General features: G+C 35.2%; 4 protein-coding genes across 4 annotated transcripts; all 4 read left to right on the top strand.

Moving 5' to 3' along the window:
- Positions 1–3032: 3032 nt before the first annotated feature.
- Positions 3033–4998, top strand: LOC110687076 (anthocyanidin reductase ((2S)-flavan-3-ol-forming)-like). The gene is made up of 6 exons (XM_021863704.1): positions 3033–3419; positions 3588–3754; positions 3854–4054; positions 4140–4299; positions 4397–4610; positions 4732–4998. Exons 1-6 carry the CDS (start codon positions 3272–3274, stop codon positions 4874–4876), a joined length of 1035 nt encoding a protein of 344 aa, XP_021719396.1. The 5' UTR covers positions 3033–3271; the 3' UTR covers positions 4877–4998.
- Positions 4999–9136: 4138 nt separating this feature from the next.
- Positions 9137–13773, top strand: LOC110687266 (alpha-farnesene synthase-like). Its single transcript, XM_021863895.1, has 7 exons — positions 9137–9457; positions 9742–10009; positions 10114–10492; positions 11670–11888; positions 12187–12328; positions 12418–12666; positions 13177–13773. The coding sequence occupies exons 1-7, from the start codon at positions 9302–9304 to the stop codon at positions 13468–13470; spliced, it is 1707 nt and encodes a 568-aa protein (XP_021719587.1). The 5' UTR covers positions 9137–9301; the 3' UTR covers positions 13471–13773.
- Positions 13774–14213: 440 nt separating this feature from the next.
- On the top strand, positions 14214–20611 carry LOC110687264. The gene is made up of 6 exons (XM_021863893.1): positions 14214–14563; positions 14806–15751; positions 15849–16066; positions 18834–18870; positions 19419–19483; positions 19651–20611. The coding sequence occupies exons 1-6, from the start codon at positions 14466–14468 to the stop codon at positions 20135–20137; spliced, it is 1851 nt and encodes a 616-aa protein (XP_021719585.1). The 5' UTR covers positions 14214–14465; the 3' UTR covers positions 20138–20611.
- Positions 20612–20741: 130 nt separating this feature from the next.
- On the top strand, positions 20742–22879 carry LOC110687265 (alpha-amylase-like). Its single transcript, XM_021863894.1, has 4 exons — positions 20742–21100; positions 21216–21348; positions 21496–22301; positions 22414–22879. Exons 1-4 carry the CDS (start codon positions 21008–21010, stop codon positions 22678–22680), a joined length of 1299 nt encoding a protein of 432 aa, XP_021719586.1. The 5' UTR covers positions 20742–21007; the 3' UTR covers positions 22681–22879.
- Positions 22880–23163: the final 284 nt, after the last annotated feature.

Genomic DNA, 23163 nt, shown 5'->3' with positions numbered 1-23163 from the left:
ATATATAATGAGAATTTACGTAGTAGCATACTCCTACAATTTTCACCCATCTTCTTTCACTTCATCTTTACTCCTCATTTCACTGATCAAAACCTTTCTATTGGTAAAAATCTTTAACATTACCAATATATATTTTCATATTTTTCTTACCATTTTTATTGGGTATTAAAGTAGTAATTTTCTATAAGACTTTAAATTATTCTTTTTTGTCTAATCAATAACTTAATACTAAAACAGATACCGGGAGTGACACGTGTCACATCCTGGTGCTGTTTTTTCCCTCCAAAACTCCCCTTCCCTTTTTGACCCTTTTTTTGTTTGTTAATATTTGATTCTATAATAATATCATTATAAATCTTTTATATTATATATTAATGACAAATATATTAATTTTTACTTGGTACTCATAATTATTCAATACACATATACCTAAATAATTATTCCAACTCCTTTTTAATTATCTTTTAAATGGAGTATTATTAGATTTTGCCAAAAAAAAGTAATAATAAATTGATTCATATAATAGATGTCAAAGAAATTACTTTAAAACATCACTTAAATTTTTTATTTTCAAACACCTCTAACTAATATTATATTTCAATTTCAATATAACTATATGTTCAAATTAATTACAATTTTGTTTCTAAAATTTTACAACTCCGTACTACATATACATTATCACAAATTAAGGATTTATAGAGTATAGTATAACAATAAAATAAATGTTGTGTTTGACAATTATATCATATGTCTAATTCTAGGAAAAGGTAAAATAGCAATTAATTTTTTTTTGTAAATTACGTAACTAAAAATATCAATATCTTAGTAAAAGCAAAAAAAATTATTATCTTTTGCCGAGACACTTGATTGAGACGATAAATTTATTACATCCGACATTCATAAATAATCAGCATACTGAAAGACACGCCAGACGTAGTGACAATAATTGACATCTCCTTTATATATATATATATATATATATATATATATATATATATATATATATATATATATATATATATATATATATATATATATATATATATATATATATATATATATATATATATATACACACACACACAATTAAACTTTCCAGACAATAAACAAAAATTATTAAACTACAATTATTGAATAGCTTCAAACAAAATTTTTTATACAACAAAGAATGACGATATCGTATATGTAGAGCATAAATCCATAAACAGAAAATGTAATGTGTGTGTGTGTACTTTTGCTAATAGTTTTAGTGGAGATTTTAGTCTATTGTTTGATTAATTTTTGATGTTTATTAAAAAAAGCTTTTATAAATAAGTAAATACTAATATGGCCACTGGACGTTTGGACCTGATCAAACCAAGCCCCCCGCTTGAAAAAAATTTCGGGTTTGGGCAACCCTCATTTTTGTTTTATTTTTTGCTTTGCCTATTAATATAGATTATGACATTATAATTTTTATATATTTGATGTGTATGTTTTATCAAATTTTATTTGTTGGATATAATTAATTTTCTTAAAAAAATTAGACTAATCGTGCATGGTACGGACCTTAAGCTAGTTATATGCATATTTTGTACTTTGTATTTTATTTTCAAGAATAAACCCATCAACAATTTACGATGAAAAGTAAAATAAATGAAGTTGTAAGAATCTATACTTTTATTAACATTGTACCTCATTTTGTAAATATGATACAAATATGTAATCCTAAATACATATATACCTTTATACTAAAGTCGAACTTTTGGATGACACGTGTCATCTTCTAATTAAAAATTTACCCGCCTAAATGTGTGTTTTTTTTTTGGCCAAATCTTAACTTCTATATTTATTTGACATCAAATTTCTTCCATATATGTTCTACCAAAATATATTTTCATATCTTTCTTACCATTTTATTGGGTATTAAAGTAGTATTTTTCTATAAGACTTTAAATTATTCTTTTTTGTCTAATTATATACATATTTTGTACTTTGTATTTTATTTTTAAGAATAAACCCATCAACAATTTTCGATGAAAAGTAAAATAAATGAAATTGTAAGAATATATACTTTTATTAACATTGCACCTCATTTTGTAAACATGATACAAATATGTAATTCTAAATACATATATAACTTTATACTAAAGGCGAACTTTTGGATGACACGTGTCATCTTCTAACTAAAAATTTTTCCGTCTAAATGTGTGTTTTTTTTTTTTTTTTTTTGGCTAAATATTAACTTCTATATATATTTGACATCAAATTTCTTCCATATACGTTCTACCAATATATATTTTCATATCTTTCTTACCATTTTTATTGGGTATTAAAGTAGTAATTTTCTATAAGACTTTAAATTATTACTTTTTGTCTGATTATATGCATATTTTGTACTTTGTATTTTATTTTCAAGAATAAACCCATCAACAATTTTCGATGAAAAGTAAAATAAATAAAGTTGTAAAAATCTATACTTTTATTAACATTGCACCTCATTTTGTAAACATGATACAAATATGTAATCCTAAATAATAAATCAAATTATATATTTATACATAACTATGTTTTTTTTTGTTTAATATTATAGGAATATTAGATAAAAATACCCATTGACTATAATCATAACAATAATACTAATAAAACAAAAATTAAATTCTCCACCATTCACTAAAAATGAAACAAATTATTAATTAAATTATTACCCATATGCCTATCAAAGTGTGGGACTAAAAGTGTATTGCACGGATATTGACCTTGATTTTATTGTTATAATATATTGTACATAATGAAGTTAGTTTTATTAGTTCAGTAATGTAATTTATTTTTAAAATTAATTATTGTAGTAATAACTAAATGTTGTAATTCATAATAAAATATTGTAAAAACCATGCGTTGTACAGGACTTATACTAGTTTTTTTTATACTTTGATGTACAGCTAGATAAAGTTTATTAGCAATTGAGGCCAGGTTTGACGATATGAGTAGATAACTAGATAGTCACATGCTCTCCTTCTCGTTGCATTAGAAAATCACATTTTCACCTGCCAACATTTCTTCACCTGCTAGTCTCTAACGTATTCATTTTTGTGCATATATATGAGAGACTAAAAATCCAAACATCATTACAAAAACATAAACCTTGGAATTTTTTTTTTTTGAAATATAAACCTTAGAACTTCATGTGTTTCAACCCTTAGAACTTCATTGTTACATAGTATTTAGGATATAATAATCGTACCTAAATTATTGTCCTATTAGCTTTCGCAAAAATAAATAAATATATAATATGGCTGGATTAGTCCAACATCATGATCATGAAGAGAAGAAGAGCATGAAAGCCTGTGTCATAGGAGGTACAGGATTTGTGGCATCCCTGCTTGTTAAACTGTTATTGCGAAACGGCTATTCGGTCAATACGACTGCTAGAGACCCTGGTAATTTTCTTACTAAAACCTTTCTTTTGAGCACATTTTTGTTTGGTGGTACTGTCTGTAAATGTGTAAGACTGTAACACAGGAAGTTTAAGTTTCACCGAAGTTTCTATTGATTGATACATGTGATCTCGACATATAAATGCTTGTACATTTGGTTGATTATTGTAGGTGATGAGAAGAAGATTTCACACCTCTTAGCACTGAAAGATCTTGGTGAGTTGAAAATATTCAAAGCAAATTTAACTGATGAAGGGAGCTTTGATGCCGCGGTAGAAGGCTGTGATGTTGTTTTCCTAGTCGCAACCCCTGTCAACTTTGCCTCTCAGGACCCTGAGGTAAGTTTTTTACGAATATATAGGAAGTATTGACTTTGATCTTTATAGTGATGATTAGTTAAGAAAGATTGGCCTTTAATTCACGTCTGATATTGACAGGCAGATATGATTAAGCCTGCAATGCAAGGAGTAATAAACGTATTGACAGCCTGCACGAAGGCAAAGTCTGTGAAACGCGTTATTATGACTTCATCTGCAGCTGCTGTTTCGATCAATAGTCTCACCGGGGATGGTCTTGTGACGAGCGAGGAGGATTGGACTGATGTTGATTTCCTCTACTCCAAAAAGCCACCTCTTTGGGTACTAAAACAAGTATATACAACCACATAAATTGAATGTGTCACACTTTAGATTATGATTGAACTTGTTCTTCAATAATTTACAGGGCTACCCTGTGTCTAAGACACTAGCCGAAAGGGAAGCCTGGAAATTTGCAAAGGAAAACAACCTCGATCTCATTACTGTGATACCATCTTTGATCACCGGTGCTGCATTCACTCCTGATGTCCCCAGCAGCATCGGTCTTGCTACATGCCTGTTAACAGGTCCATAATTCTTATCCTAAATGTACAAAAATAAATATTTTCATTAGTCCTGTAGTCATCAGACTCATTCTGCAGGAAATATGTTGCGTTTTTGCAGGAAATGAGTCCCTCATAAATGGTATGAAGGGTATGCAGTTACTGTCTGGTTCAATTTCGATTACACACGTAGAAGATGTTTGTCGTGCACACATTTTCCTAGCTGAGAACAAATCAGCTACAGGGCGTTACATCTGCTGTGCTGTTAACACTAGTGTTGTTGATCTCGCGAAGTTCTTAAGTAACAAGTACCCTCAGTATAATGTTCCTACAGAGTATAATTTCAGACTATTCTTCTTAGATGGGAGTTTATATTAACTTTGTAGCATTACAATGATTATGTATAACTCAAGGACAGTGATTTTATTCGTGTTACATTTTGGTTGATGACTGCAGTTTTGGAGAACTTCCTTCTAAGGCCAAGTTGATCCTTTCTTCAGAGAAGCTCGTTCACGAGGGATTCGAGTTCAAGTATGGGATTGAAGAGATTTATGACTTGACTGTGGAGTATCTGAAGAGCAAGGATTTATTGAAGAATTGAAGGGGAAATACAGCATCTAGCTTCTTAGCTCTATTTACTAGTACTATGTTTTGGACTGAAAGTTTTTGTACATTTTTATAATGATTTTCAGCTGTTTTTATCTACAATTATATAATAATCCTTTAGAGCCATTTGGAAAACTAAAAAATTGCAGCAAATTATCATCCATTTCACCAATACGAGTATGACTCTGAAAGGTGTGTCTCCACTAGGAAGATAATTAAGGGAGCACTTACTACAGAAAGATAGTAGTTTGTCAAAAGCTTAAAGCGGACATAAATTTAAATGCAATCGTTGTATAGCTTATGAAATGGTAATTACTCCGTAGATTATAACCAACTAATAATCATTTTATTTGAAATTAATTCCCAATTTCTCATAAATCCTCTTATTATTCATCAGTTATGATGCTGACATGTTGCAACTGTTGTATAATACGGAGTAATATTTTCGTGTAAAAAAAATTTATTGTGTTTTGGTTTTGGGGGTATAATTTAAATACCCCATATTTTCACAAGAAATCAAGAATTATGAAGGGTGCATAATATATACGAAGTATCAATCACTTTTAAATTTATAAATTAAATTGTCCCACATTGAGAAAGGTTTATTTAAGTTGGCTTGATTACTTTATTCATGGCATAACAACTCTTTTTATGTAAGAATAGCCCAACTGCCCAATAGTAAAAAAAGGCCATAGAGCCCAGAAAAATTCAGGTCCAATCCTTAAGGGAAGCAGTTAATCAATCAGATTTGCTTAAGTCAAAGTTTGATTAGTCTACAAATCTTTTAGAATATCATAGCATAAGTGCATAATAAGTAATCAACCTTCTTTATATGTTTGTTTTCCTTATTGTTGAAAAACCTACCCTGGTCAGTGGTCACTATTTCAATTACTTGCATAAGTGGCTAGGGTTGAATTTTTACTCTTCAAGATATAGGCCCTTTCATCTTATGATTTTTTTTTTCTCTCTTTTTTTTTTCTTCTTTTTTGACAAGAGCAACTAAAAGAGCAAAACTAAATAATACTAAAACTAACTAAACTAGTCTTGCACTCATTTGCCAAAATATGTGCCTTCCGGACTTGTTCCCTGCTTACTTTCCATATCACTATCTACGAGTAAAAATTTATATTCCGTAACCAATTTAAACTTTTAATTGGTCATATTTGTTTGAGAAATAATGGTTACTATATAAGTTGTCCTTATTAATGAACAAAACTAGTTTTTAGGCCCAGACGATGCCCTGAGTTACTGCATTATTTACATGATAAAAATCTAGATTTATATTTAATTTTTATTAAATGACATGTAATTAGTGGCTAACACCTTAGACTTTAAACTTAAGGTCGTGGGTTCAAATCTTGTAAGAACCATCCTTTTGAACAATCGAATTAAATAAGGGCGTGCCACATGGCTTAAACATATGGAGTAAAATAACAAAGAGAGCGCCACGTGCATTGACACTTAAACTTGTTTAGAAACGCCTTTTAATATATAGTATAGATGATACCTTTTGTATGTAAAGATTTTCTAACCATTTAGCGTTGAATTTGACTAATTTACCAGGCCATATTTTGCGTGTTTATTTGACTGAATTACGTAATATTAATTACTTTGGAAAGTAAGTTTGTAATAACTTGCATAAGAGGTTTATGGTTGAATCCTCATCCTCTTTCTCTCCAAGGTAGACCCATTCATCTTATTTATCTACGAACAAGTATCATAACTAGCTTAGTCTGAATCCGATTGGCCCTTTTTGTTTGTAACAAGATTGTTATTGTTGTGTACTTGTGTTCATGTTAATGAGCAAAATGGTCCCCTTTGTATGTAAGATTTCAGTTTGCTCATTAATGGTACTCTGTACATGCTTTCTAATCGTCTAGTATATTATCTGAGTTGGCCTACCATTTTTTGAAGTGCATACATGAATTGCATGGTCATAGATTCATATTACATGCTAGTCACAAGAAAAAGAAAAAAAAAGTGTGAACATTTCACACTTGTGCTACTAGTATTGATTTTGTCTCTATGTATGAATTATTTTCAAGAAACAACGTACCTATAGCTTTTTGATGTAACCTTAATCGTTGGCCATGTCGGTTGTGGTTGTGATTATGTAATTTACATCAAGGTGTACGTTGCACAGAAGAATTTTTTTTCTTATTTTATGATTAAATGAGGATGGTATTGCTCATTTAATTACCAAACTAGTGTGTAGTTTGAGCGTTACACCGGGTTACCGCTTTGATCAAATTTTCTCTTTATGATTTTTTTTAATTGTCTAAAGATTTTTTTTTATTTTTAATTTTTTTGTCAACTACGTATTATAATTGTGGTATCATAGGTTGTTTGAGTATGTTGTGAACAAATGTTTAACGTAATGTTACTAATTGATAGAGTATAGAATGACAATTTTAAATCCATTGTTTGGGAAATGTTGATTCTATTCCTCTAAGGGGCGGTTTGGTTCGCATAGGGTAAAAAGAATGGAATGAACAAAGGGAATGAAAGAGAATGGAATGAAAAACCATTCCATGTATGTAGTGTGTTATTTGTTTTAAAAAAAATAAAGGGAATCACCACACCACCACAACACCATCACACAACCCCCTTTTTCCTTCACTTTCCCACTTCTCTAGCCACCCTACCACCCAGCCATCACCTTGTCGAAATCCCCCAGAGCCCGTCGCACCTCCCCCACCCCTCCCCTCCCCTCCCCCGAAAATATCTCCCCCTCCTCGGAAAACCTTCCTTTAATCCCTTTCACCTTTCTTTCTCCTCTGAATCAGCCATTGCCGTCAATTCGAAGCTCATAAACCTTAATTATTCATCATCAATACCCTTCAAACCCCAGAAAATCCCAATTAAGAAATCCAACAAATTCTCGTTTTTCTTCAATTCGAACTTCGAATTGACGGGGTCGGGGAAGGTTTTCGAGGGATGGGGGAGGTGCGACAACCTCCAGCGAGGGGTGGGGGAGGTGCGAACACGGCAGTAAGTTTCGATGAGGGGTCGGGGAAGATTTTCGAGTGAGGTGCGAGCTTACTGGAGGTTGGCGAGTGGCGGAGAAGGGACGACGATAGCCAGGGGAAAGGCGGCAAAGTGGCTGGGTGGTGGCTGTGTAGTGGGGGTAGGGTAGAAGGGTGGTGGCTGGTGTAGGCATGGTGGTGTAATGGTGGCTAAGGAAAAGGAATGGAAAAGGCTAGAAGGGGTGGAGAATCAATGTAGAGTATTTTGGGTAAACTCAGAAATAAAAATGGGTAAAAGGAATGATTAAAAGTGACAAACAAACACCAATAAAAGGAATGAGGCCTGCTCATTCCCTTTCCCTTTGATTATTAACCCCAACCAAACGACCCCTTAATATTTTCCCAAGTTGTAATCTAGTTTTTCCTTTTTATTTTGTCTGTAACATGAATTATTATTGGTTAAGATGGTAAGGAGTTTGATCTTGTTTTCTTAAGGTTTGGTGTTCGAATCCCATGAGATGCTATGAGCAAAAAATAACTTTGGTGCATATTGTATCCGGACGTATATAAAAATTATCAATTATGTCTTCGTAATAACATTCGTGGTTAATGGTAATGGTAATAACATTTTTGGCTACTATACGTACAAACAAAGCCTTTTTCTTTAACCTTAAAAGATATGTGGCGTCATAAAAGACTTGAACTTCCTTTATTTCAAAGTAATAATTACAAACCTTCTAATGTAATACTTTATAATTTATAATTACTCCATATCTTGACAGTCGTAGACATATATGATACTCGTAGCTTTTATTTTAGATCCCGATACTCTTCTAATAATTTTATTACTTTTTTGACATAAAATTCTCTTCTAATAAGGCTATATAAAGGGATTAAAGGTTGTTAAGTTATGAACTCTATGTATTCTTGAAAGTTCGACTTAACTTTACTTCATTCTTTTTATTTACTGTTTTAGTCCCACATAATTTACTCTTTTTTATACTTTAACTTTATCCACTTTTTTCTTACACTCGGCCAGCCTTTTTACCCCTTCACTAACTTTGTTCATTTTTTATTTCAATCTAACACTGTTTTTCCATGTATTCCTACAAACAAAAGTACATACAATAAGTTAATCAAACTTTTGGTAACAGAGTGACTATGACCATCTCTTTCTATTTACAAGACGTCACAAACATGATGTAATTCCTTTGTGATCACTGGTCAGACACACAATAAAAATGAGAATGTCTTTCCCCGTTTACGTAGCATAAAATATGTGGTGAACACAATCCTTAGCTTGAATTTTCAAATCCTGATTTTCATAGCTAAAAAATCCAAAGAAAATTATTTCAGTAATTGTGTAGCCTATATATACCAGAAATATCACAGTTTCTAAGGTCCAAGATCAAGTTACACAACATACACATTAATATCTACACTAGTGAGCCAACATGAATAACACAAACTATATCCAAAACCAGTTGAACCAGCCAAATTGTGAGATGAAATCGGATTCATGTGGCGTAACACATGAACGACGAAGTGCTAATTATAAGCCAAACATCTGGAGCTATGATTTCGTTCAGTCCCTTACAAGTGAATTTACAGTACGTGAGACATGATATATAATCTACATATATATATATATATATTCGCGTTTTAGTTAGATGATCTTATATATTTCGTATATAGCTGTATACTCATTTTTTACTATTGGTTCGAGTTATGACTGTCAATGTCACATAACATGCCCCGGGGGTGGTTGTGGTGGATTTGGCCGAACACTGATTATCAAATTTATTCGCCTTTTAACTTGGCAGTTTAACTATTTTTTTTGTTACATAATCCACAATAAAATGCAGAGTACTATAACAAGAATTTTCTTATGCAGGAAAAAAAATACATAGAACGTGCAGAGAAGCTGAAAGTTAAGGTTATGCATATGTTAAGTGAAGTACCAGAGTTGTCGAAGCCACACATAGTCGAAACCATTAGGAAGCTCGGTCTGTCCAACGTATTACACATGGAAATCAGGGACACCCTTGATTCCATGGTTTCTAATTTGAACAGCAATGATAATGCTTGTTTTGAACAGGATATCCTTGGTACTTCACTAAGTTTTAGGCTTCTTCGGCAGCATGGCTATAATGTTTCGCAAGGTGATGAATCCTTGCATCTTAAAGCTTTAGAGTTAAGGCTGATTTATCTACAAAAATCGTTAATAAGAATAAGTACTGATATATTACATTTTTTGATTTCTCAGAAATGTTAGTTGATTTCATTGGTGAGATGGATTTCCTCATGGAAAACTCGAGTTCAAAATTCGACCTTAGAGGCATCCTTGAGTTGTTTGAGGCTTGTCACCTAGCTGTGGAAGGCGAAGAGCTGATGGAAAAGGCTAAGGCTTTTTCCCACAAGTATCTCACTGACAACTATTTGGACATGGATGTCAACCTTGCTAAACATGTTACTTTTGCCTTAGAAATTCCATGCCATAGAAAAGTCTTGTCGTTTGATGTCAGCCGCCAAATTCGTTATTATGAACTCAAAGATAATAAGAATCTAATATTACTTGAATTGGCTAAGCTAAATTTCAACATTGTACAAGCCATGCACTTGGAAGATCTCAAAGAAATGTCGCGGTATGGATATAATAATCTTAGCTTGAGTCCCTCCGTTTCTAACTGTTGTGAGACAAAAATAGTCGTAGTAGGTAGGGGTGAGCATGGATCGGATATCGAAAATTCCTATATTTGATATCCGTATCCGAAAATTCCTATATTTGATATCCGTATTCGATTCGAAAATTTTCGGATATCCGATATACGAATATCCGATAATTTTGGATTGGATAGCTCAAATATCCAATATCCCACCTTTTCAAATTATTGTTTAAAAATTCATTTAATGGATATCCGACTGTTTCAAATTATTGTTTAAAAATTCATTTAATGGCCAAATTAACTTTTTGTTAAGGAAAATTGATAGATAGAGTACTTGTATATTGAAATTGAGCTAAAATGAGAAGATCAAATAGACTTGAAAATTTTAAAATTCAACAACTAATTTCACCAATTTTAAAACAAAGAAATTTTACACATTGTCACAGATTACAGAACAAAAAAATTTAAGATAATTATCATTGAGATGAGAAGCCGCCGCTGGTGGAGGCGTGGAGCGGCCGTGAGAGTGAGGGAGTGGGATTTGAGAGCGGGCGCTGTCGATGGTGGTGATATGTGATGATGGGCTGACCTGGTGTTGCAACTCGAGGGAAGTCGTTGTGGTTGCGAATGTTGATGGCGGTGTGGCTGGAGGAGGGTGGAGCGACGCGTGAGGATCAAGGGGGAAGATGAGCAAGCCGTTGGTAGTTGGCTGGTGTAGATGTTGATGGAAGTGAATTGAGGGAGATCTTAAAAAAGAATGGTCACTGAGATTCTAAGAGGAAAGAGAGGAGAGAGAAGATAGAGAATCAGATAAGAGAGAGGGGGCGGTGGGGGAGTTTTTGAGGGAATGATTAGGGTTAGTTGGTTTGGGCCTTTTGGGTCTTTGTGTAGTATTTAGAGTAAGTCTTCACTAAAAAAGACTTCGTAAAAAATTAAGTGATTTTTTCGGATATTGGATATCCGATATCCGATCCGATATCTTAATTTTTAGGATCGGATATCTGATTTGAAGTCAAATTTGGATCGGATATCCATAATTTTCGGATCGAATACAGATCGGATCATCGGTTTTTTCGGATTTTCAGATAGTTTTGCTCAACCCTAATAGTAGGAACATTAATGTTGACATTTGTAAATCGTGTTTCCATGTTTTCAGGTGGTGGAAAAATCTTGGGCTTATAGAAAACATCAGCTTCACACGAGATCGATTAGTTGAGAGTTTCTTATGGACAGTTGGAGTCGCTTGTGAACCACAACATTCACTTCTCAGAAAATGCCTAACAAAAGTTGTAACTTTTGTACTTGTTCTTGATGATGCGTATGATATATATGGTTCTTTTGAAGAGCTAGAGTGTTTCACCAGGATTGTGGAGAGGTTGGTTTATAAGTATCTCAAATAACCTTAGATAGAAACGAAGGAACACCAAATTATCAGACACAGCCTCATATTCAGACTAGTACGTACACACATAGATGTAGCCACATAATTCATCATCCCTAGCTAAAAACACGTAACTTTTTACCTATTTGAATCAGATTGGTACTTACGGTTAAATTCTTACGTATTTGGGTCAATTTTAACCATTTTTGGGCAATGTTTAATGACATTTTTAGTTTGTTTATTACTCGTAATAATCAGTCGTTGCATTTCTAATATATGCATCACATTTTAGATGGGATTATAAAGAAGTCGAACAACTTCCAGAGTGCATGAAGATTTGCTTCCAGGCACTAGTAACAACTACTAATGAAATTGCTACTGATATCCAAAAAGCTAAAGGCTGGAATGACATATCGCCTTTCTTAAAAACTGGCGTAAGTTTTATGAACTATTTTTGATTGCTACTGCATATAAGAAAATTCGAGTTCTCAATTCTCATCAACAGATATGTTTTCGTTGTTAGTGGGCTGATTTTTGCAAAGCTCTGCTAAGGGAAGCTTGGTGGTACAAGAAGCGATACATACCATCACTCGACGATTATCTGAATTCAGCATGGATCTCTTCCTCTGGTCCTCTGCTTTCCCTTATTGCTCTTCTCTGCACTGCTGATTGTACATCAGAGGAGCTGAATGATAAGTGGGAAGACAGTCAAGATCTCATATATTACTCGTCGTTAATCATTCGACTCTTGAATGATCAAGGAACTTCAGCAGTAAGTACAAGAATTGAGTTAGTTTTGTTTATAAGAGGAAACTTAAACTTGTTGTACCTTATAGACCGGTCTGAGCTGTAAGGTAGGCCGATCTGTAAGGTACCATAACATAGCGCGTACTAATGTTTAATAGGCACTCGGCTTATACTGTATCTTACAGAATGTCATGGATATAAATGCAACACTAGGGTGTTCACAAAGTTTAAGAAAATTTATAGGGTTGGTGGGAGAGAGAAATTATAAAATAATAGTGGGTCATTGTCAAAAATAGTAGTGTTGCAATTATTATGAAACGGCTGAAAATATAAAGTGTTGCATTTAATATGAAACGGAGGGAGTAATAAGTATTAGGTTTGATGAGTAATTTTCATTTGTGTACACATACACTTAAGAGCTATAGTTCATGGTACTTATGTGGAATTTCTATTTTGAAGCGTATATACCTTTAATTTTATGTAATGATGAAAAAATTCGAGCTTGACTTTATGTTGTATTTCCCTCTTTCAATAGGCGGAACTTGAGAGGGGTGACGCACATTCATCCATCATGTGTTACATGGTAGGTGCGGGTGTAACAGAGGAGATAGCTAGGGAGCATATGAAAGATATAATCGACAGTGCTTGGAGTAAAATCAACATGGAGTTACTCAGTGCGACTTCAAGGGAGCAAACATTTGTGAATCTTGTTATAAACACTGCACGAGTATGTCATTTCATATACCAAAAAGGAGATGGTTTTAGCGTTCAAGATGGTGATACAAAGAACAAGATCAAACGTTTACTCATTGAACCACTCAAACTTTGAATTCGAATCATGAGATATTTATAATTAGAGATACGGAGTATAAATAATTAAAATCATGTATTTGCAAGAGTGAAATAAAGTCGAAATATTAATGAAGCTAAAAGAGAAAAAATGAAGTATAAAATGAAGTTTTTTTAGCTTACTGTTTATTGTAATATTCCGAGAGTGATGGATAGCTTAAGTGGTTATACCCTCTCGGTTTTAGGAGATCCTGAAATCGATTCTTATCTCGCCGTTGTATTCTCTAAATACCAAAAAAATCTATTGTAATATTCCCTTCGTCTATAAATAATATTCTTATAAAGTTTGAATACGCATATTGATTAAGGAATATAGGAGGGTGGAGTGAAAATGTAAAGAGAAAGAAAGGATAGTGAAGGCGGCACATCATATGAGTTTAGTATAAAAACTTTCCATTTTATGTAGCAACAGGATTTTATTCATTTGGAGGGAGTAATTTCTAAGCATCATGTCTCAATTCATTTAACATTGTCTATGTATCAAACGTAGTATTATAATGACTTGTCCTAGCATCCGAGCTAAAATCGAATTATTTGAAATTGAGAGTTGTTGCTGAAAACGCCTTAAATAACAGCGAGTCACTTTCTAAGTTTCTAGCTTCTTAGAACAGATCACAGATGTTGGATCAGAGAAGCACCAAATGGCAAAATAGATATATTATCATCACTCATCAGACAATTGTGAATCATCGTTAATAAAATAAGTAATTAATTAATAATATATGTTTAATTTAAATACCAGGAATAAAAAATAGGCCAACAACATAAACAAATTCTTCTCCCGTGAATCAATCTCTCACACTTCTTCTTCTCTCTCCTTCCCCCTTTCTGGGTTCATCGATTCCACCAATTCTTCATTCATTCATTCAACTTTTTCGCTCTTTTCCCCTTTCTCTCTCTCTCCGGATTTCCCAGATTCTGTAAATTTTTTAGGGTTTCGATTTCAGTTGGAGAGAGAGAGAAAGTGTGTGAAAAATGTCGAAGAAGAAAACTTGCGGCAGCACCATGACTCTCAAGGATTTTCATGGCGGTTCTATCCCATCTGACCTTCCTCTTCCTTCTGCACCTGGCGTGTATGTTCTTCTATTCTTATTGATTCAGTTTGATTTTGATTTTATATGTAGAAATTAATGATTTTGATGAGATAATCGTTTGCCCTAAGATCTGAGCTATCTGGGTTTCAATTTGATTTTCGTTTTTTAGCTATTTGATTGTAATTTGTGTGGAAAAAGATGTTTTTAGTGTGTTTCTTTTTATTGGATCGGATCTGTGATTGAAAACCCTAGCTTGATATTGCTTATGCGAATGGAAACAGGATTGCGAGGCCGACTGATCGACCGGGTTTTGATCGACAAAGCTCATGGGGAAACCCAATGGGGGGTCGATCTGACCATCGATTGCGCCCGAGCTCGTCGGGTTCGATTAGGAGTTTGGATGATAATAAGACCCCTTTTCTTACTAGTACTGCTAACATAGGTAGGAATTTCGATGAGGATGAAAGGAAGCCGCTTGATGGGGGTGCGTCTGCTCCTCGTAGGACTGTGAATGATGATAGTAGTATTGGGGTTTCGATTCGGTCTGACCCTCGAGCTGATGGTGGAAAGTTTTCTGGGCAACCGAGTTTGGGGCCTGTGGTGCCTCATACGGGGGGATCTGGGGGGAGTTCTTACTCGGCTAGGGTTGTTGAGGGAGGCCATTCAGGTGCAGGTGGGAGTTCTCGGCCAAATGCGTGGGGTGTCAAGAAAGAGACTCGTGTTGTGTCTGATGTTGGGTCATCTCCGTGGAGTGGGCAGAGTACTGTTTCTAAGTTTGCACAAGCAAGTGCACTAGACCAGATTTCCTCGGGGAGATGGCAGACTAAGCCAGTGCAACATCAGGTGGATGTAGAGGTCATTAGGTCATCTGATTCGCCTAATAGTTTGAGTGGGAGGGAGAGTGACTCTTATGGTGGTGGTGTGAACATTTCTTGTGAAAGGGAATATAATGACACTACATTGGTGAGGCATGTTGGAAGGGGTCTTGCACTAGAAGATGGTGTTCGTGGTGGTTTTAAGGAGATGCCTGGTGTTGAGAGGGTGCATTCTCCTGTGCAGAATTCTGTGCTGTTTACTAACGAGGGTCAACCAGCTCACCCTGATGGCAAGTATGGAGGTCCTCTGTTGCAGCAGCCTCCAGAAGTGTCTGAAAGGCCTAAGTTGAAACTACTGCCAAGAACCAAGCCTTTGGATGTCCAAGAGCCATCTTCTGTTGACTATAGGCAGGTATGATAATTTGATGATTGGCTGATGTCTAGGCTGTAGGTACTCTATTGTGAATGCTTATGGTAATTGTTGTGCCCATCTTTCTGTTTTTATGAAGGGTTTTCAACAACCTATTGATACTGGTCACTCAGACAGAATCCATGGCAATGCAAGTCATGTGAAACCTAGACCAAGTAGTAGTGAAGCAAACCAGGGGAAACCTGGAGTAAGTGGCAATGAAGCAGCAGGGCATCAGGTTGTGGAGCGTCCAAAATTGAACTTAAAGCCACGTTCACAGCCAGCTGACAATGTAGTGGGAAATACTCAAAGAGAAAGGTAAGTTCCTTGCTAAATTCCTTGGATGCTTCAGGAAGCTCATTTTACCTGCACTCTTCTGTGGATTATTAACAATCAGTTTTAAGTACCGCACCCTTGGATGGCCACCAAATTTACCTTTCTTTGCCATCAATTTTCTTTTGGCAGTTAAACTGTGATGTAGTTACTAAATCCAATCTATATTTTGTAATTTTCTAGTGATTCTCCTTACTTTTGATTTTCTATTATTTGGACAATATGTACTTGTATTGCTGAGTTTGTGAATCATTTCACTTTGACATAGGCAGCTTGCCCAGTTGCTTCTGATTTGTGGTAGCCTGACATCTGAGCAATACTTTCGCCGTACTTTGTTCTGCTATTTTTACAACTTGAGCATTTTCTTAGGGTAAGGGAGGGAGGGTGGGGTTCTTTGGGTTATAGCTTATAGCATGTGATTTGAATTTTTGATCAAGTTTGATGATTCATTTTAAGCGAGTCTTCGTGTTTTCTACATATTGCTTACAAGTGCTTTTATGTTCTGGTAGATTCAGCCAGAGTTCCCTTCCTTAACCTTCCTATAAGGGGATAGAGGGAGAAGGTGGGTGGGGGGGTGGGAGGGTGGGAGGGGAAGTGGTTCCTGATACTTTTAGGAGGTATCTGTGGTGTTTGTGTTTTGGAGGTTTAGTTAATCCTTTTTTTGTAAAAGAACAAATAAATAAAACATATGACCATGAGTCTCAGGTAGGTTGATTGAGTAGGCTGTTCTGATTATCATAAGACCCCTATAACTTATATTTAACTTTTAGTAGCCTCTTATTAGCCAGCAGATGAAGTTCTTAGGTTCATTGTGGCATTCCCAAACCTAAATCGGCCATTTAAGCATTTCTCCCTGGCCATTTGTTTAAATTATAATCTGAAGTAAGAGTAATACTGCTGAGAAGATTCATGAAGCCATGTGGCATCACCGCATCAGCAATGCCATTTTTCACTATGCCTTTCATAACTTCACATAATTTTCAGACCCAGCTGCAACTGTAAGCTGCATTATGGTGCATCTGCCTAGTCACATGCTGTCATCCTTGTTTGCACATTCCAGACATGTTTCCCAAGGCAAACAATGTTTCAGTTGGCATTATTTCTCAGTATTCTCACACCTTAACCTCTTTAAGAAATATATTTACAAATTGCACCCTAGCTACCACAGGACTTTTAGAGAAGGCTAATTCTGTATGTTCTTGCTGCCCCATCTGCATTGAACATATGCACTGATTTATCATTTTTCTGTGTCTCAAATGATGGAGAAGATGTTCCTGATATGTTACACCACTCTTTTCCCTCATCTTACAAAAGATAAAAATCATGAGATAACTTAGCTTTCTGTTCAGCTCTCTGTTATTTTGTTAATTGTGTGTGACTCAATTTGGTATTGATAGGCTTTTCTATGGCTACAAAAAATATAGGATATGGTGGAGGTTGTGTTTATGGGTGATCAAAGGTAGGGGAAGATGTGAATATGAAAGCTTTGTATTAATTTACTTAATTTAAATGGTTCCATGTATTCTATGTGTTTATTGTGAAGTAGTAGGCAAAATGCTTGTCAATTTTCTAATGGAAGCAAATTATAAGTTATTGAAGGGGCAGACTGTGTATCAAATCTTTCCTTAAGTTAGATCAGGATATGAGGCATTGTGGTAGGGTTGAGGTTGATTTTGAAGGGCAAGGTTACAGATCAACAATGTGATGTAGACTTATTTAGTTACTGTCTTATGGTGACAGGAAGGTACTTTGTTAGTGTTCTTGCTGATATTTGTGTTTTGAGTTAAGTCTAAGCCATGGGTTGTGGTTGATTTTGAAAGGCAAAGTTACAGATCAACAATGTGATGGAGAATTATTTAGTGACTGTCTTATGGTGACAGGTAGGAATTGTGTTTATGCTTCACTGATTTTTGTGGTTTGGGTTAAGTCTAAACTCTAAACTTCTAAAGCAACAGGGGTGGTTAGAAGCTGTGGTTTTACAATTGCTGTCATTGAGTCCATTTTATTTAGCGATTTTTATGCCACCCGAGCTGTGTTATATTCATTTTAAGTTATGGTGACTAATTGTAGATGCACTTTGGGACTAAGGCTTTGTTGATGTTGCTGCTGCCATGTTAAATGGACCAAGGCAAAGCCCACAATAGCATATTGAAATTGAAGTCTAAATTGTGCAACGCTGCCCCTCTGTTTTGGGTGGATGGCTAGGGTGGGAGGGTAAACAGTAGGTATAAAGTTTATAGAGATTGCACTTGCCTTTTGATGTGTATTAATGTTTTACCAGAAGTGTCCTTCAAAAAGAAAGCTTTTCCAGTTATGTGCATCATGATTTTTTCAAATTTTTACTAGTGGAATCCACATTGGATTGATCATATAATTAGTTGAACATACAGAGGTCGAGAGGAGCTTATGAAGTAAAAAAGGGGAGTTTTCCATCATTTTATGTTCATTGATATGAATTGGCAGTATAGGCATATGGACAGTCTTAATATTTTGGGCTTCCTATCACCCCATGGTTTCCTTACACTAGAATTTTTCTGCTGATTCATTTTCTACCATTACATTGTTTCTTCACTTAATTCTCAACATGTATTTTGTCCTGTTTATAAGGCTGTATTCTGGTCTATATCGAATGGTCTTTGTTTAGAAGACTAAAATGTTTATTATGCGGGATTAATATGTTGTGCTGAGATGTGATTTCCTAAATCTTGATAAAATTGGCTTTGGAGTTGATTATATGTTTGTATTAATGCAGGAAGGCTGTGTTTGGTGGTGCTCGGCCAAGGGAAATGGTAAATGTTCAAATTCAAGATTATCTTGCGAGCCTTTATTTTTTCTTTATATACTTGTGTTTTAATACTCAGACTCGTCTAGGAATGTCCTTGTTCAACTAGTGTCCAAAACTCCAAATGTTCGGATTTACTTCTTTGACATGGTTCAGTGGACAGCAGTTGGCATGGAGACTGATGAGTTAAACTGAGTTATGAGGTGACTGGCTAGAGACTTGAGCTGACATTCTTAAACACGTTTAGTTATGAGGTTGAAATTAAGGACTAGTTTGCTACTCCTAGAATGAGGGCAGACTGAAAACATTGAAATTGCTCAAGGGAAGGTGAAAAGCCCTTTACCTTTTCTCTAGGATATAGAAAGCTTTCTTTTGCTTCAGGGCGTGGGGCTTGCAGTTGAGGGGGTGTGGTGCATTTGAAGCAGTAAAAGGAAATACCAGGGTCCCTATGTTAAATATTTATTGATGAATATTTATTTATTCTTTTCTTATGGGTGGGGGGGGGGGTGTTTAATTATCTGTTTTTGTCCTAACAACTATTTTTACATGGCTAAGATTTTGAAGGAGCGTGGTGTTCATGATGTTATCAACATCCATGATGATGCACAAGGTCCAAGCCGGTAATGATATTACACTTCCCCATGTATATTTTAACCACAAAATTGATGTAATCTGTGTATCATATCTAAAACGCAGAATGATTTTTCTTAACTCTACATAAATTACTAAAGCTTCTATAATTCATTTCTATGTGCTTACTTGTATGGATTATTGATTATTTGTGTAGGATTAAAAATGATTCCCCTCGTGCTGAAGTAGTAGCTCCTGCACATGGTAATACCTCACGCCAGGGTGAAAGGATCGATAATCTTTCCATTGATCAGAGGACTGGCAGAGGCCATGAGAAGAAAGACCAAAGAGGAGATATCCAGAGAGCTGATGTGCAAAGAAAGAATTGGCGTAATGAAAACTGGAGAAGTGGCCGAGAGACCGAGAAGCACCAGCAGGAGAGGCAACCTTCACCAGAGACTTGGCGCAAGCCTGTTGAACAGCCAAAGCCTAGTGACACTGACAGCTCTGGACTGCGTTTTGGAAAGGCTGTTTCTGCTGTTGATCTGGCACAAGCTTTTTCAAGATCAGTATCAGGTCCCAAGCCTGTCGATCAATTATCTGGTCAAAGGGGACTTCCTGCGCAAAAGGGGCTCCCTGTTCGTTCACAGGTGCCTTTTTCAAGGCTTACCAGCTCAACAAGACCTCAGATCAATGGTTACTGATTGGTTTAAACAATTGCTTGAGAGATCGCTCCATCGCGGGGGAGAGGTTACAGGAATTTGCTGCTTGTGTTGGATCAAGAGAAGTAGAGAGGGAAATGAGATTAGGAATATGCCTGAAACATGGTGAATAATAAGGGGATTTTCAGCCGTCTTTGCTTTTTTGTTGGATCGTTGAGTCCCAATGAGCAATCCGCTTGCACATTTGTTTTTTCTTGTCCGGTAGAGGATTCAGGTCCTGTGATAGGCAAGGAACTGACTGGTAGTTGCTCAGTTATTGGCAAGTCAAAGCAGGGGGGTGCTTCGATAATCTGCCTCATACCCATTTGATATGAATGATATTGGTTCATTACTGTTTCAGATGATTACTTGGGTTTTTGTAGACTTGCCTTCGAGCATGTCTCTGAAATGTCTTTGATGTATTTGAATGTATGCAGATCAAATTTCATTGGACTCATCTTGAATTTCTGGCCAGTATATGCTTGTGCACCATTTTTTAGCATTCCGTGCATAGTTTTAGGTGTATTATGTTAAAATTATTGTACAATTCAGTCCATTAACACAGTAAGTCCAAAAATTAGTGGCAACCTATATCAAATTTAAAGAAATTAGTCGGTACAATCGTTGTACATGACCGAAGCAGACTGCAATTGACCATAGGTAGAAAAAGATGCATCACTAACTTGCTAGTCTTGATAAAGGTCAAGACAGGTTAATTAGCATTTAGCAAGGCCAATAAATGACGCGTTCTTAGCTCGACTTACAAGGCGACGAAGACTTTTATTACGAGCATTTTTTTTAATTCAATAATGATTGGTTTATGGCTTCTTAAAGGATTGAGGAGTCTTCGTACCAATCATAGTTGTTGAAGCGATGATGAAGTTCTTACCTCTTGTTCCTCTTTGCTGTCTTCTTTTTGGCATTTCGCCTCTTCTTGTCGCTCCTACTCCGACGTTGCTATTTCAGGTATGTCTTTATCCGATCATGGTAATTTTTTTTTTTTTATGTCAATGATTTTTTATGGCTAATATTCATGGTCTCTAAGATAACATCATTTAACAAGAAAATATCGCTTGAATAGGGATTCAATTGGGAGTCATGTAATAAACAAGGAGGATTGTACAACTCTCTCATGAACTCCGTTGATGATCTTGCTAGAGCTGGAGTCACACATATTTGGCTTCCTCCACCTAGCCACTCGGTTGCTCCTCAGGGTATGGTCTTTTATCATACATTCGACATGGAAATATAAACCAGAAAAAAAAAAAAACAAAAAACTGTATTCTTATTTATATATTTTCTAACAATTTTGTTATGATAGAATTCAGTTATGTTTTATAATTCATCTCTTTGAATTGCAGGGTATTTGCCAGGAAGATTGTATGATCTTGATGCTTCTCAATACGGAAACAAGCTTCAGCTGAAGACATTGATTAAAGCTTTTCATCAAAAGGGAATCAAATGTATTGCTGATATAGTGATAAACCATAGGTGTGCAGACTACAAAGATGCAAGAGGGATATATTGTATATTCGAAGGAGGAACTCCGGATGATCGCCTAGATTGGGGTCCTTGGGCTATTTGTAGGGATGATATTGAATATTCAGATGGCACTGGCCACCTAGATACCGGAGCTAGTTATCCTGCTGCTCCTGATATCGATCATCTGAATTTACGTGTACAGAAAGAGCTGTCAGATTGGATGAATTGGTTGAAAACTGAGATTGGTTTCAGTGGTTGGAGGTTGGATTATGTTAAAGGTTATGCACCTAACATAACCAAGATTTATGTAAAGCAGACTAAACCGGACTTTGCTGTAGGAGAACTTTGGAACTCGATTTCTACTCAAGATGGTAAGCCGGTGTATAATCAAGATGCACATAGAAATGAGCTAGCTACATGGGTTGAAAATGCTGGTGGAGGTGTTGTTACTGCGTTCGATTTTACTACCAAAGGTATCTTGCAAGCTGCAGTCCTAGACGAATGGTGGCGAATGAAGGACTCGTATGGGCAACCGAGTGGAATGATTGGAATTTCATCAAGACATGCTGTTACCTTCATTGATAACCATGACACTGGATCTACTCAAAATAGGTGGCCGTTCCCATCGGATAAAGTTATGCTAGGATATGCTTATATTCTTACTCATCCCGGAATTCCATCAATTGTAAGTATTGTCACGAGTATGATACCGATTTGTAACGTTCTTTGTCGAATTATATTACATTGTTTTAAGTATCTTTAAGACTAACCACAATTTATATTTTGTGATTTTACAGTTCTATGATCATTTTTTCGAATGGGGACTAAAGGAGGAAATCGTTAAGTTGGCTTCAATCAGGGCAAGAAATGGTATATGTGAATCAAGTAGAGTGAAAATATTGGCCTCGGATTCTGACCTTTACGTCGCCATGATTGATGAAAAGATTATTGTTAAAACTGGTTCAAGATATGATGTTGGTGACCTTGTTCCATCAAATTTTAAGATTGCTACTTCAGGAAACGATTACGCCGTGTGGGAGAGGGAAAGCTTAGTTGTAATATGAACGTTGACAATTTGATTGTCAACGGTTGCTTCAAAGTACTTGTCTTGCATAATTATACTCTTGCATTTATAATTAATTTTCATGTATGTATTTCTTTGATCTTTAGATGCTCATAAAGAGTAGTCCAATATGTAAAATCGATAGACCTTTAAAGGACAATTTAATTACAGAGTATATAGACAAGATTCGATCCTATATTTTAGTACAACTCTAAAGATATATTACCGACAAAGCGAGCAGACGTCCGCGATAAGAATTTTACAAGTTTAGCTGAATAATGTGCTCAAAGGTGTTCTTTAATCAACATTTAGTCAAAACTCTATCATAGTATCATAACGTGAGATAGAATATGAAAGAAATGATCTAACTAACTATTTCTATATTAATTTTAGGGTATTTTGATTTTTACCACCTTCAAATAACCAAATAATTGAATTTACCACCTCCAAAAAAAAAAGATTTACTTTACCACCTCATAAAAAA

The sequence above is a fragment of the Chenopodium quinoa genome, unplaced genomic scaffold (assembly GCF_001683475.1).
Source record: "Chenopodium quinoa cultivar QQ74 unplaced genomic scaffold, ASM168347v1, whole genome shotgun sequence".
Lineage (NCBI taxonomy): Eukaryota > Viridiplantae > Streptophyta > Magnoliopsida > Caryophyllales > Amaranthaceae > Chenopodium > Chenopodium quinoa.
Note: the sequence above shows the minus strand (reverse complement) of the source record. Positions and strands in the feature narration are given on the sequence as shown.